Source organism: Lepidochelys kempii, chromosome 24 (assembly GCF_965140285.1).
Source record: "Lepidochelys kempii isolate rLepKem1 chromosome 24, rLepKem1.hap1, whole genome shotgun sequence".
Classification (NCBI taxonomy): domain Eukaryota; kingdom Metazoa; phylum Chordata; order Testudines; family Cheloniidae; genus Lepidochelys; species Lepidochelys kempii.
Window position 1 is genome coordinate 1,448,320 of NC_136403.1, and position 12,804 is coordinate 1,461,123.

At 65.9% G+C, this 12,804-nt stretch overlaps 2 protein-coding genes across 2 annotated transcripts in view; one reads left to right on the forward strand and one right to left on the reverse strand.

Moving 5' to 3' along the window:
- Positions 1-12,804, reverse strand: part of UBAP2L (ubiquitin associated protein 2 like) — a 403,300-nt gene that overhangs the window by 165,728 nt on the left and 224,768 nt on the right. The window lies entirely within an intron of this gene.
- Positions 1,969-12,152, forward strand: RAB13 (RAB13, member RAS oncogene family). The gene is made up of 8 exons (XM_078850468.1): positions 1,969-2,259; positions 7,668-7,728; positions 8,209-8,269; positions 8,782-8,859; positions 10,095-10,184; positions 10,500-10,565; positions 11,075-11,125; positions 11,791-12,152. The coding sequence occupies exons 1-8, from the start codon at positions 2,136-2,138 to the stop codon at positions 11,863-11,865; spliced, it is 606 nt and encodes a 201-aa protein (XP_078706594.1). The 5' UTR covers positions 1,969-2,135; the 3' UTR covers positions 11,866-12,152.

Genomic DNA, 12,804 nt, shown 5'->3' on the forward strand with positions numbered 1-12,804 from the left:
ATCTGGATTTCTTGCTTCCCTTGGAACCTGGGCTTCCGCCTCAGAGAGGTTTGCAGACAACCAGGGCAGAGAGGGAACAACAGCGGGCCGAGAGCGAGGTACCCTGTGGTTTGGTCACTGGAGGGCAGTGCCGGCGAGTGGCGCTTGTTGCCCAGCTGGAATGCACGGAGGCCTTTCTGCCGCTTCCTTCCTGCAGATCCCGGGAGAAAAATTCACCCTCTCTGGCACGGAGCCAGAGCTAGCCACCTCATTTGCCGGCCCGTTCAAGGGAGGACCTTTCTGATGACACAGATAAAGGGACAAGCTGCAGGATTAGGATTTATGTGGTGTCAGCAAACCATGACTGTGACCCAGGGACACTGGTCACACCATGAATTAATGTCAAGAAGTTTTTGGAGCATGTTTGCACCACAGTGGGCCCCCCACAGCTCTGCCAGTGCCCCTCAGTCCTGATACGCAGTTCCTGCTATCCCTGCCTGGGTCCCCCGTCAGCTCAGCGGGTGCCCCTCACTCCTGACCTGCAGCCACCTGCTATCCTAGCCCTGAGTCCCCACTCAGCTCTGCCAGTGTCCCTCAGTCCCGCAGCCCCTCTGCTACTTCAGGCTTGGGCTCCCCACAGGTCAACACAGCTCTGAGAGGCCCCTCAATCTCCACCCACAGCCAGTCCCGGGCTCCACACAAACACAGAGACCTGCTGATGCCGCATCCCAGTCCTGAGTCCGGACCCGCTGTGATTTAAGGGCTCCTGCTTTCCCACGGTAGAGCAGGGTGGGGAAAGGAACTGGACCCTATCAGTATTGTTCTGCTTCAGGGGCTCCCAGCCCAAGGGCAAGAGGAAGTAAAGGAGAAAAGCATCCGGTGTGTGAGGAGGAAGAGGGTAGGACTGACCCTCCCCCGCCGTGGGACCCACCCGACTAAGAGTTGGCTGCGTTTAGACAAAACAGCTTCAGTAAATTATGGTGAAAACCTGCCCCTCGCCTCACTTTGTTTAGAAGGAATTCCAAAGAAACCCAGCTCAGCTCAAGCATATCCCAGCCCTGGGGTCTGCCCCTGCCCCGCCAGCTCTGCTGGTGCCCCTCACTCCCGGCCCGCAGCCCCCGCTAGCCCAGCCCTGCCCCCCCCCCAGCTCTGCTGGTGCCCCTCACTCCCGACCGGCAGCCCCTGCCAGCCCAGCCCCGGGCTCCCCCCCCCCAGCTCTGCCGGTGCCCCTCACTCCCGACCGGCAGCCCCCGCTAGCCCAGACCTGCGCCCCCCAGCTCTGCCGGTGCCCCTCACTCCCGACCCGCAGCCCCTGCCAGCCCAGCCTTGGGCTCCCCCCAGCTCTGCCGGTGCCCCTCACTCCCGACACACAGTCCCTGCCAGCCCAGCCCTGCCCTGCCCCCCCAGCTCTGCCGGTGCCCCTCACTCCCGACCCGCAGCCCCCGCTAGCCCAGCCCTGCCCCCCCCCAGCTCTGCTGGTGCCCCTCACTCCCGACACACAGCCCCTGCCAGCCCAGCCCTGCCCGCCCCAGCTCTGCCGGTGCCCCTCACTCCCGACCGGCAGCCCCCGCTAGCCCAGCCCGGGGCTCCCCCCACCCAGCTCTGCCGGTGCCCCTCACTCCCGACCCGCAGCCCCCGCTAGCCCAGACCTGCGCCCCCCAGCTCTGCCGGTGCCCCTCACTCCCGGCCCGCAGCCCCCGCCAGCCCAGCCCCGGGCTCCCCCCACCCCCAGCTCTGCCGGTGCCCCTCACTCCCGGCCCGCAGCCCCCGCTAGCCCAGCCCGGGGCTCCCCCCACCCAGCTCTGCCGGTGCCCCTCACTCCCGGCCCGCAGCCCCCGCTAGCCCAGCCCTGCCCCCCCCACCCAGCTCTGCCGGTGCCCCTCACTCCCGGCCCGCAGCCCCTGCCAGCCCCGCTGGGGGCTTCTGCAGACCAATTGGAGGCCGTTGCCCCCCGTTGCTGGTTAACCCCTCCCTGCCCAGGGTGCTTCCCCAGCCGGGCTCCCCGCGCAAGAGCCGGTTCTCCCGGGCCCGGCGGGAGGAGGGCTCCGGGCTTCCCCCACCCGCCGGGCGCAGGCGGAGGCGGAGCCGGCACCGCCCCTTGGCGCTTCCCGGCTGCAGGAAAGTTTTGCCCAGGAGCCGAGCGGCCCGGCCGGGCCATGGCCAAGTCCTACGATCACCTCTTCAAACTGCTGCTGATCGGGGACAGCGGGGTGGGCAAAACCTGCCTGATCATCCGCTTCGCCGAGGACAACTTCACCAGCACCTACATCTCCACCATCGGTGAGTGCCGCCCCCGGGGCCCCCCGGGGAACCCCCCTGCCTGGGGAACCCCTGCAGCCCCCCAACCTCACCAGCACCTACATCTCCACCATCGGTGAGTGCCGCCCCCGGGGCCCCCCGGGGAACCCCCCTGCCTGGGGAACCCCTGCAGCCCCCCAACTTCACCAGCACCTACATCTCCACCATCGGTGAGTGCCGCCCCCGGGGCCCCCCGGGGAACCCCCCTGCCTGGGGAACCCCTGCAGCCCCCCAACCTCACCAGCACCTACATCTCCACCATCGGTGAGTGCCGCCCCCGGGGCCCCCCGGGGAACCCCCCTGCCTGGGGAACCCCTGCAGCCCCCCAACCTCACCAGCACCTACATCTCCACCATCGGTGAGTGCCGCCCCCGGGGCCCCCCGGGGAACCCCCCTGCCTGGGGAACCCCTGCAGCCCCCCAACTTCACCAGCACCTACATCTCCACCATCGGTGAGTGCCGCCCCCGGGGCCCCCCGGGGAACCCCCCTGCCTGGGGAACCCCTGCAGCCCCCCAACCTCACCAGCACCTACATCTCCACCATCGGTGAGTGCCGCCCCCGGGGCCCCCCGGGGAACCCCCCTGCCTGGGGAACCCCTCCAGCCCCCCAACCTCACCAGCACCTACATCTCCACCATCGGTGAGTGCCGCCCCCGGGGCTCCCCGGGGAACCCCCCTGCCTGGGGAACCCCTCCAGCCCCCCAACCTCACCAGCACCTACATCTCCACCATCGGTGAGTGCCGCCCCCGGGGCTCCCCGGGGAACCCCCCTGCCTGGGGAACCCCTCCAGCCCCCCAACCTCACCAGCACTACATCTCCACCATCGCTGGGTGCCCAGCCCACCGCCCAGACTGCCCTCCAGCACCCCCAGGGACCTCTCTGCCTGGGAAACCCCTGAAACCCCCCCCAATTTCACCAGCACCTACATCTCCACCATCAGTGAGTGCCTGGGGACCCCTCCCCCCGACTCCCTTCCCAGGGAACCCTGGATCCTCCCCTCCCCAAGGGGAACCTCCCCCCTGGGGAACCCCTGCAAACCCCTCCCCGCACACTAACGTTACCAGCACCTACATCTCCCCCATTGGTGAATGCCCCCTGATACCCTTCAGTCCAGCCCCCTGGGAAGCCCCCCATACCATTGGTGTGTGCTGCTTGAAACCTCCTCAGGAACCTCCCCCCTGGGAATCCCCCATCCATCCTGGGTGAACCCCATGCCAACCTCACCAGTGCCTACCTCCCCCAGCCTTCAGGCCACCCCTAAACTAGCAGCTCCCTACGTCAATCCGCCCCCCACAGCATCATTTCCCCATCCCCTGTATTATGATGGTCTCGGGACTGGGGGGTGGGAGCCCAATTGCGCCAGGCCCTGCACAAACGGGTTCTGCCCTGAGGAGCTGGCAGTGGAAGTTGTTACACCCTGTGAGCCCGTCTCCCTGGCAAGCAGCCCCGAACTGGGGGAGAGACAGCCCAGGGACAGACAGACACGTGGACACAGATCAGCCCCGCATGACCGAGTTGCAGACAGACGCACGGACGCAGGCCAGCCCCATATGGCCCAGTTGCAGACTGCTACAGTCACAGGGAACATGCCCAGCCAGTGCTCTTCCTGGTTTCTGGTCAGGGTCGCTGTTTCTGGCTCGTGTATGTAGCAGCAAACTCCATTTCTTCTTACTGCTTTAAAATCCTGCTTTCCCCTGGAGTTAAAGAATTGCCCCTTCCAAATCCGCACTGCCCGTGGGCCAGGTCAGGGGCCTCGAGGTGCCGCCCTTCTGCGATGCGCCCCGGTAAGCGCTGGTTGCAGAGTGTGGGGGTATTCGGACTCTGGTGTGCTGCAGAGACAGAGTGCGAGCCGGGCCCTGCCTCGGCCATCCAGTTTGAACAGAGCAGCAGGGTCCCCCATGGCAGCGGTTTGGGGTGTACGATGGGCCGGCGCCACCCCCGACAAACAGGACGATGTCTTGTTCCATACGGCCCTGTTCTCCTGCGCTGGCAGAGTCATGCCCCGCAAAGCCACTGATGATCGTGAGGCACCCGGAGAACGGTCGGTCCTCGGGTTCAGCGCCAACCTGGAACCCCCGACCCTGCTGGATAACTCCCCGTCTGTCTGGTCTCTCCCCAGCCCCAGGCAGCTCTGAGTGCAGAACAGCAAGGGGTGGGCAGGCGAGGCCCATTGAGGGCGGGGGGGCACGCAGCATGCCTCCTCTCTGGGTACTAACGTCACCCAGTGCTTGGTCTGAGCTAAGAGCCCCTGGGATGGCCCCGGCCTGGTTCACTCACTGGTGAGCTCTGCCCCCCGCCCCCCACACTGCTTGCAGGCATCCTGTTCACTAGTGCCCTGCCCTCTGCACCACTGAGCACTTGTGTGTATGCACCAGCACTGCCCCCCACCCTGCGCCCCATGGCACAGGCGGCTCCACTCAGGGGGTCGGTCTGGTTGCTTTGTGCACCAGCCATGGAAGGCTCATCCCTCCCCTCCGTGGGTCAGATGGGGAGGGGGCAGGAGGGCTGGCTGGGGATGCAAGGTTGGCTCTGTCCCACAGGAGGGGGGCAGGTCACCCCGTGCAGAGGCCCAGGCTCGGGGTGAGCTCCTCGGCCGTGGCCCCCTCTGCACTAGTCTCCCAAGGGGACTAGAGCCGTGTCCCAAGCTCAGGAGGGCAGGACGCCTGGGTTCTAGCAGTGCCTCCGTCACATGACCCACTGGGCTGCCTTGGGCAAGTCCCTGTGAGTGCTCCCCTGCCCCCCAGGGCTGGGTGAGTGTGTGCAATGCCCAGAGCCCAAGGGGCACCATACCTGGCACCTCCATCAGCCTCCACCACCTTTTAACCCGGCAAGGGCATTAGTGATCCTCGGGCAGAGACTTTGGCCCCAGCCGAGGGGCCATGGGGGCTGGGGGCAGCATCGCTGGGGCTGCAGGTCCCCTCTGGAGCTGGCAGCTCCCGTCCCAAGCAGGGGAGTTGCCCCTGAGATGGTGAAACAGTTTCCTGGGCCTTGGGCGAGAGAGGCCGCCAGCCCTGCAGTGTTTATAGAGCCATAAAATGGCCTGACACATCCCTGTGACTTGCACGCAGGCGCCGGCAGGGAATTCCACTGGGGAGAGGTTTTGATCCATCTTGCCCCAAATCCCTGGGCCGCCCCCTTTCCCAGGAGGCGTGTCCTGGGCACCCAGTGGGTCGGTGGGGATGTGCCCCAGGTGCTGGCGGGAAGCCTTCTCCCACCCCTGAGGTCTCACAGCCACTCGTCCTGCCTGTTACAGCCGGGCCTCTGGGCCGATTGGATTCCACCTCCTGGCCGGGAGCGGTGAGGTCTGCAAACCCCCGGGGGCAGGCGGGAGGGGTGCAGCTGACCGGGGGTGCTGGTGTTTCCCATGGGGGTTGCAGGGACAGAGCCAAAACCTTCAAGAGCTCCGTGGTTGGTCTGTTTCTGGCTGCCAGGGTGCCACAGACCCCCTCAATGCAGACCCCTCCCCGGACCCCCCTGTCACGAAGTCACCAGGCGGTGCTCTGGAACTGCTCCCTATGAAGCCAGTCAGGACTTTGGGGAAGCCTCCTCTCCCCAGGGCAAGAAGCTCACACAGCTTCCACTTTCCTGGGTCTGACCTCAGAGCATTCAGTGTCCTCTGCCCCTCCGTATGCTTCCCCTAGCGAGTCCGACCAGGAGGGGTCCTGGGGAAGTTAGAGGGTCCTGCCCCCCAACTTCACAGACAGACGTGACTCTCAGCCATCCAGTAAAACAGAGGTTTATTAGATGACAGGAACATGGTCTAACACAGAGCTTGTAGGTACAGAAACCAGACACCTAAGTCAGGTCCATTTGGGGGGCAGGGAGGCCCAGACCCCGCGGGTCTGGGCCTCCCTCTCTTTCCCCAGCCAGCTCCAAACTGAAACTCTCCAGCCCCTTCGTCTCTTTCCTCGGCCAGGAGGCCACCTGATCTCTTTGTTCTCCAACCCTTCAGTGGGCACCTTTGCAGGGGAGGGGCCCAGGCCATCAGGAGACAGGGTGTTGGCCATTCTCTGTGCAGACGCCATCACACTGGCCCTCTAGGGCTCGGCAACAATCACACCCTCTTATCCCACCACTTAGAGACTTACGAAATGCATCGGGGAAACTGAGGCACCCACACAGTATTCAAAGAAAACATTAAGAACATTCCCACTTCGTCACACCCCCATTACTAGGGTCCAAGGGCCAGACACCCCCTAGCTGGTGTAGATCAGCGTCACTCCATCGAAGCAGCCGGGACTACGCTGATCTCTGTCTGCTGTGGTTCTGGGGAGTCTCTCTCTGCAGTGGGTCCCTCTTGCTGCCAGCCCCACAGAGCTGCTCAGGCAGAACAGTCCCTACCTGGGTCCAGCTCAGCTTCGTGCCCCGGCAGACGGCTCCAAATGCACCTCTTCCCCTCGCTTCCCATGTGCTGGGGGGTCAGGGGGTGATGCCTGGGAGCAGGGCTGGAGAGGGGTGGGGCAGTGGGGCTGGAAGTCATTAGGGCGCGTTGGAGTGGGGTGAGGAGGCAGTGGGGGGGCTGCAATTTTTAATCCCCATTGGAAACTCCGAACCCCACTGACCACAAATCTCCTTCCCTGGGGGGGCTGCTTGGAGCTGCCCCCCTCCCGAGTCTGTAGCCTGCTCCGTGGTGCTGTGGAGGGGGCGCACTGGGGATGCTGCATGTGAGTTCCCTGGTGCCAGGCTTAGAGTGGGGCTGGGGCTGCATCATTCCTTTGCCCGCCCTGGGAAACGGGGCAGGAACCTGCCCACGCCCGAGCACAGCCCCCCGGCCCAACACGCAGTGTCCCTGGCACAGCGGGCAGGGGGGGTCTGGGCAGGGCCAGGCTGTGGGGGCTGCACGATGCTCCAGAGGCTCCATCTGTCTGGCTTCCCCCCACCCCGCCACCATGTGCAGCGAGCCAGACAACAGCTGGATGGCGGGGGGTGTGGGCGCGAGGCCGTGGCCCAGGGACCCTGAACGGCTGCTGTGGGAAGCTGAGGGCTCCATGCTCCCACCCGCCTGCAGCCGGTTTATTCACTGCGGCGGGAGAGCCCCCGCCTTGGACTTTGCTCCCAGGGGCGTCAAGCTGTTGCTGGGAGACTGGAGATGGGGGGCCGGGTTGTGTTTGGGGGAAGGGAGAATACTGCAGGGCAGGAGAGTGGGGATACAGTCCCAGGCTGGCACTGCCCTCAGCCCATCCTCTTCCCCCCCCAGGTGTGAGTCCAGTCACACCAGGGGTCTCCTTCCCGCCCCCACAGTCCAGCGCCGCTGCATCCAGCAGCTCTGCAGTTGGCCTGGCTGCCTGGCCCCAGGGTGGGGGTCATGCCAGGGCCTCTGGACCCCCTTCACACACACACACTCACACCCCCGTGCAGCTCTGATGGCGTCATCCGTCTTGTGTTCCAGGGATCGACTTCAAAATCCGGACAGTGGAAATTGAGGGGAAAAAGATCAAACTCCAGGTCTGGTAAGTGGGACCCCACCAAAGCCGCCCCCTCCCGCCTGCCCCCAGCCCCCCCTCCAGCTGAACCACAGCTCGAGCCCTGCCTAGCACCTGCAGAGCCGGGGCAGGGCTGGGGGGCGGGATGGGGGTACTGGCATGGCTCCGGGGCTGGGAAGAGGAGATCCGGAGCCTGCCCGCACTGGGCTGCTGGTTCAGGCCCTGGCAGCCCCATGGATGGTGGCTGTGCCCTGCTGCAGGTGTGGAAGGAGCGTGTGGGTTGCCAGTCTGCCTCCGTCCCATAGAGCAGCAACCAGCCCCCATCGTCCACCTGGGCAGGGGGGCCCAGGGCTGGGTGAGCCGTGGAGGCAGAACTGGAGTCCCCTTGGGCAGGGTGGTTGCCCCAGGAATCCCCGCCACCCCCCCACCCCTGTGGATCCCAGGGTAGCCCTGGGGGTCAGAGACACTGCTGACCCCATTAACCCTCTTTCCCTTCCTCTCTTGCAGGGACACGGCAGGACAAGAGAGGTTTAAAACCATCACAACGGCGTATTACCGAGGAGCCATGGTATGGTGTCTCTCCCCCTGCTGGGCCCAGCCTGGCCAGGGCAGTGGGGCAGGAGCACTCTGTGGTGACCTGCAAGGCCCCCCCCCCCAGGGGCAAGCTGGGAATGGTGCCCAGGAGCCCCAGGAAGGGGAGTTTCACCCAGTTCTCCTGGCAGCAGGCGCCTGCCAAGCAAGGAGGGAAATGTGGGGCCTCAGAGGAGCCCATGCTCCCCCACACACACAGCACAACTGGGAGCGGGCAGGGCCTCTATCTCAGCAGGCCCCATTGGAGGGAATGGGGCTAGCTGGGGCTCTAGTGGGCCGTCCCGAGGAGCTGGGGCCCAGGAGAGGGGCCCCTGCCAGGCAATAGGGGGTGGGGGTGCTCAGTCCAAGATGCTCCATTAACGATTGGGGGGCTTCTGGGCACCAGCCCAGGGAGAGACCCAAACACTGCTGAGGGTCAGGCTAGCTGGGGCCTAAGGCCCGGACACCCCAGCCCCGGGTCCAACCCCACTGAGTGAGCGTCTCTTCCAGGGAATCATCCTCGTGTACGACATCACAGATGAGAAATCCTTCGAGAACATCCAGAACTGGATGAAGAGCATCAAGGAGGTGGGGGAGAGGGGACCTGGGGATGGAGCTGTGTCATGGCTGGGGGGTTGTGGGGGGAGAGGGACGGGCGGGGGCAGCTGTGTCATGGCTGGAGGTTTGTGGGAGGGGAACTTTGCGAGGGCCATGGTCTGGTCACCACCCAGATGAGGTGTTATGTGGGGTTACAAGTTGCTCAGGGCTGGGCTAGCAGGGGCTGCGGGTCAGGAGTGAGGGGCGCCGGCAGAGCTGGGGGGGGCGGGGGGCTGCGGGTCAGGAGTGAGGGGCGCCGGCAGAGCTGGGGGGGGGCGGGGGGCTGCAGGTCGGGAGTGAGGGGCACCGGCAGAGCTGGGTGGGGGCGGGGGGCTGCGGGTCGGGAGTGAGGGGCGCCGGCAGAGCTGGGTGGGGGCGGGGGGCTGCGGGTCGGGAGTGAGGGGCGCCGGCAGAGCTGGGTGGGGGCGGGGGGCTGCGGGTCGGGAGTGAGGGGCGCCGGCAGAGCTGGGTGGGGGCGGGGGGCTGCGGGTCGGGAGTGAGGGGCGCCGGCAGAGCTGGGTGGGGGCGGGGGGCTGCGGGTCGGGAGTGAGGGGCGCCGGCAGAGCTGGGTGGGGGCGGGGGGCTGCGGGTCGGGAGTGAGGGGCGCCGGCAGAGCTGGGTGGGGGTTAGCAGGGGCTGCGGGTCGGGAGTGAGGGGCGCCGGCAGAGCTGGGTGGGGGCGGGGGGCTGCGGGTCGGGAGTGAGGGGCGCCGGCAGAGCTGGGTGGGGGTGGGGGGCTGCGGGTCGGGAGTGAGGGGCGCCGGCAGAGCTGGGTGGGGGTGGGGGGCTGTGGGTCGGGAGTGAGGGGCGCCGGCAGAGCTGGGTGGGGGTTAGCAGGGGCTGCGGGTCGGGAGTAAGGGGCGCCGGCAGAGCTGGGTGGGGGTGGGGGGCTGTGAGTCGGGAGTGAGGGGCGCCGGCAGAGCTGGGTGGGGGCGGGGGGCTGCGGGTCGGGAGTGAGGGGCGCCGGCAGAGCTGGGTGGGGGTGGGGGGCTGTGAGTCGGGAGTGAGGGGCGCCAGCAGAGCTGGGTGGGGGGCTCTGGGTCGGGAGTGAGGGGCACCGGCAGAGCTGTGACCGTGGGGAATGCAGGACTGGGGTCCGGTTCGGGATGTGAGGGAGGGGTGGGATACCTGGAGGATGGCTGAAGGGGGACTCAGAGCGGGGGATGGATGGTGGGCTCGGGGCCCAGGGGAAATAGGCATCTCCCCCAGATCTGCTCTCTCCTCCAGAATGCTTCTGCAGGGGTGGAGCGTCTCCTCCTGGGGAACAAGTGTGACATGGAGACCAAGCGCAAGGTGCAGCGGGAGCATGCAGAGAAGGTACCTGGGGGGGCGCGCTCAGGCCCGTGTTGCGAGTGATGCTCATTCATGGCTGGATCTGGGGGTGGGGGCAGCTGGGCACAAGGTGGCAGCCCCCAGCAGGCGCTGAATGCAGCAGAGTCCCAAGGGCCAGGCCCCACTCCTCCCATCTCACCCCCCTATCTTGGGGTGTCTCTGAGGCCTTGACCGTGTCTCCCCAGGACGGAGAGGCAGCTGTGCCGGGTCTGGGCCATTAGCGGGAGAGAAGGAGGTGGGGGGGGGAGGAGGGGGCGGGCTTTGGGTGCCTGGCTCAAATGCCCCTTTCTCTCCTGGCAGCTCGCGAAGGAACATGGGATCCGGTTCTTTGAGACCAGTGCCAAGTCCAGTGTGAACGTGGAGGAGGTAAGCGGGGCAGGCTCTGCTCCCTGCCATGGGGCGGCTCCCCAAGGTCCCTGGGCCCTGCCCTGTCGTGCCACCAACCCCCTGCACTGGGCGCTTACTGCCTAGGGGCAGCCTGGGAGAAACAGCCCACAGGCGAACCCACGAGGGGTGCTGCTAGGGGGTGGGTGGTGCAGTGCCCGTGGGGAGGGAGGAGAAGTCTCTCCCAGTATCTGGGCTGTAGGAGGACCCTGGGCAGATCCCTTCCCTGTCCCTGGAGTGGATGGGGTGAGGGGCTCCAGTGAGGCTGTGAGACCCACCCTGGGGACCTCTGTCCCCCGGCAGGCAGGTCCTTCCCATGTGTTCCCATGGAAGCGGGGAGAGGGGGACGGTAAGATTCACCTAGAGGCTCTTGTTTCCCACTGCTAAGTGTCCCCTCCCCCAGCCAGCCCTCAGCCCCCACCCGTGTCCCTGGCTGGCCTTCCCGGCTGGGCGTGCTGGGACGCCCCTAACCGGCTCCTCTCTCCCCTCAGGCCTTCAACACCCTGGCCCAGGACATCCTGCTGAAATCCACCAAGAAACTGGTGAGCATGCAGGGTCTGGGCAGGCTTGGGAGCCCCCCGAAGTGAGAGGGGGTCTGGGCAGCTCGGCCCCCTTCCAGCAGGAGGCGCTGAGATGGGGACAGAAAAGCAGCATGAATCTGCCTTTCCCCGTGAATGATCTTGCTTTTCTCCAGCACCTTCCTCGCTGAAGGGTCCCAGTACAGGGATCCCTTGCCTGGGCTTGAGGTGCAGCCACCTCTGGGGTGGGGCGTGGGGGCTGGTTATACAGGATCCCTCGCCAGGGGCTGAGGTGCAGCCACCTCTGGGGAGGGGCGCAGAGGCTGTTTAACCATCACACTGCCGTGCTATACAGCAGGCTAGGCCAGGATGCTGGTGGGGCTATGGTATCTAAGGTGGATGGAAACTCCCCACATTGGAACATGGCCAGGACTGTAATTTGGGATCTTTAATGACCCCTTGTGGCGAAGCCTGACCCCAGACGGCACTCCCAGCAGCACAGTGCCGCCTAGCGCCCCGTTGGGGCATTGGCTCAGTCATACTGCTCAGAGGGTGCCCGCCCTGGGCATGGGGACCGCCCTGACTCAGACGAGAGCACCCCCACTGAGTGACCCGGCTCTCCCTCCAGCCCGGCACCAAAGCAGCGGGCAAGGGGCGCCCGACAGTGACTCGTTCACTCTCTCTTTCAGGGTAAAATCCCCAAAGGGCACCTGGACTTGAAAAGTTCTCCGAAGAGAAGCAGCAGTAAATGCGCCATGGTCTAGCAGCAGCCACGCCCCTGGAGCACCCCATAGTGCCCCCCACCAGGCGCCACGCCGGAGCCACTGTGCCACTCCTCTCCTTTCTGCCACGCTCCTGCTCCTCTGTGACAGCGGGGGCCAGGCAGTGCCCTGGAGCCGGGTGGCTGGGCAGAGCTGAGCTCCGGAGCTGGTGTCTCCGAGGGGCCAGGCCCACAGCCAGTCAACCTTCCCACTGCTCGTATGCTCCGAGAGAGGAGGAACGGAGGGCGGGGGTGACCTGCAGGCTGATTTGGAGGGGAAGGGAGCAGAGGGGGAGCTGGAGAAGAGGGGGGGCTGCAGACAGGAAGGAAGGGGGAGAGGGCAGTGATGTGGGGGAGACCTGGCCGTGCTGCAGCCACGGTGCAGGGTTCGGCCGCTTGTTGCTCCCAGGGGCGCGTTGATTCGAAGCCCTGGCAAGCCAGGATCCCTTCTCCCAAACCAGCCTGCGGGTCCCCCGGGGGCCAGGCGAACACTGTAAATTGGACTCGCTGCTCCATCATGTGTAGGAATGACTGTCTGAAAACCCAGGGCCCCCAAGCCCAATGTGGGGCCCAGTGTCTCCACTCCCAGGCACCGGCAGAGCCCCCTGTGTATCTTGGGCGCCCGGCGCTATTTAATTAACGACATAAAGCCCCAGCTTGTACCTTCGCTCTCGGCTCCGGGGTGTTTCTTTGACGGCACCGAATATGGGCAGCGCGGAGGCTGGTTGGCAGGCTGCTGTGGTGTCAAAGACCCTCCCGTGTGCCAGCCAGCAGCCCCGAGATTGTCGACATGAAGAGCCTTAAAGGGCAAATTTCACACACACCCCGCACACGGATTCTGCTTTCCTCCTGGGCCTCTCACAGCTGAGCCTGTGAAAATGGGCACCTGGGTCCCTTTTGTTTCCTGTCCTGGGTCTCGTGCTCCTGGCCGGCCCGTCCAGCC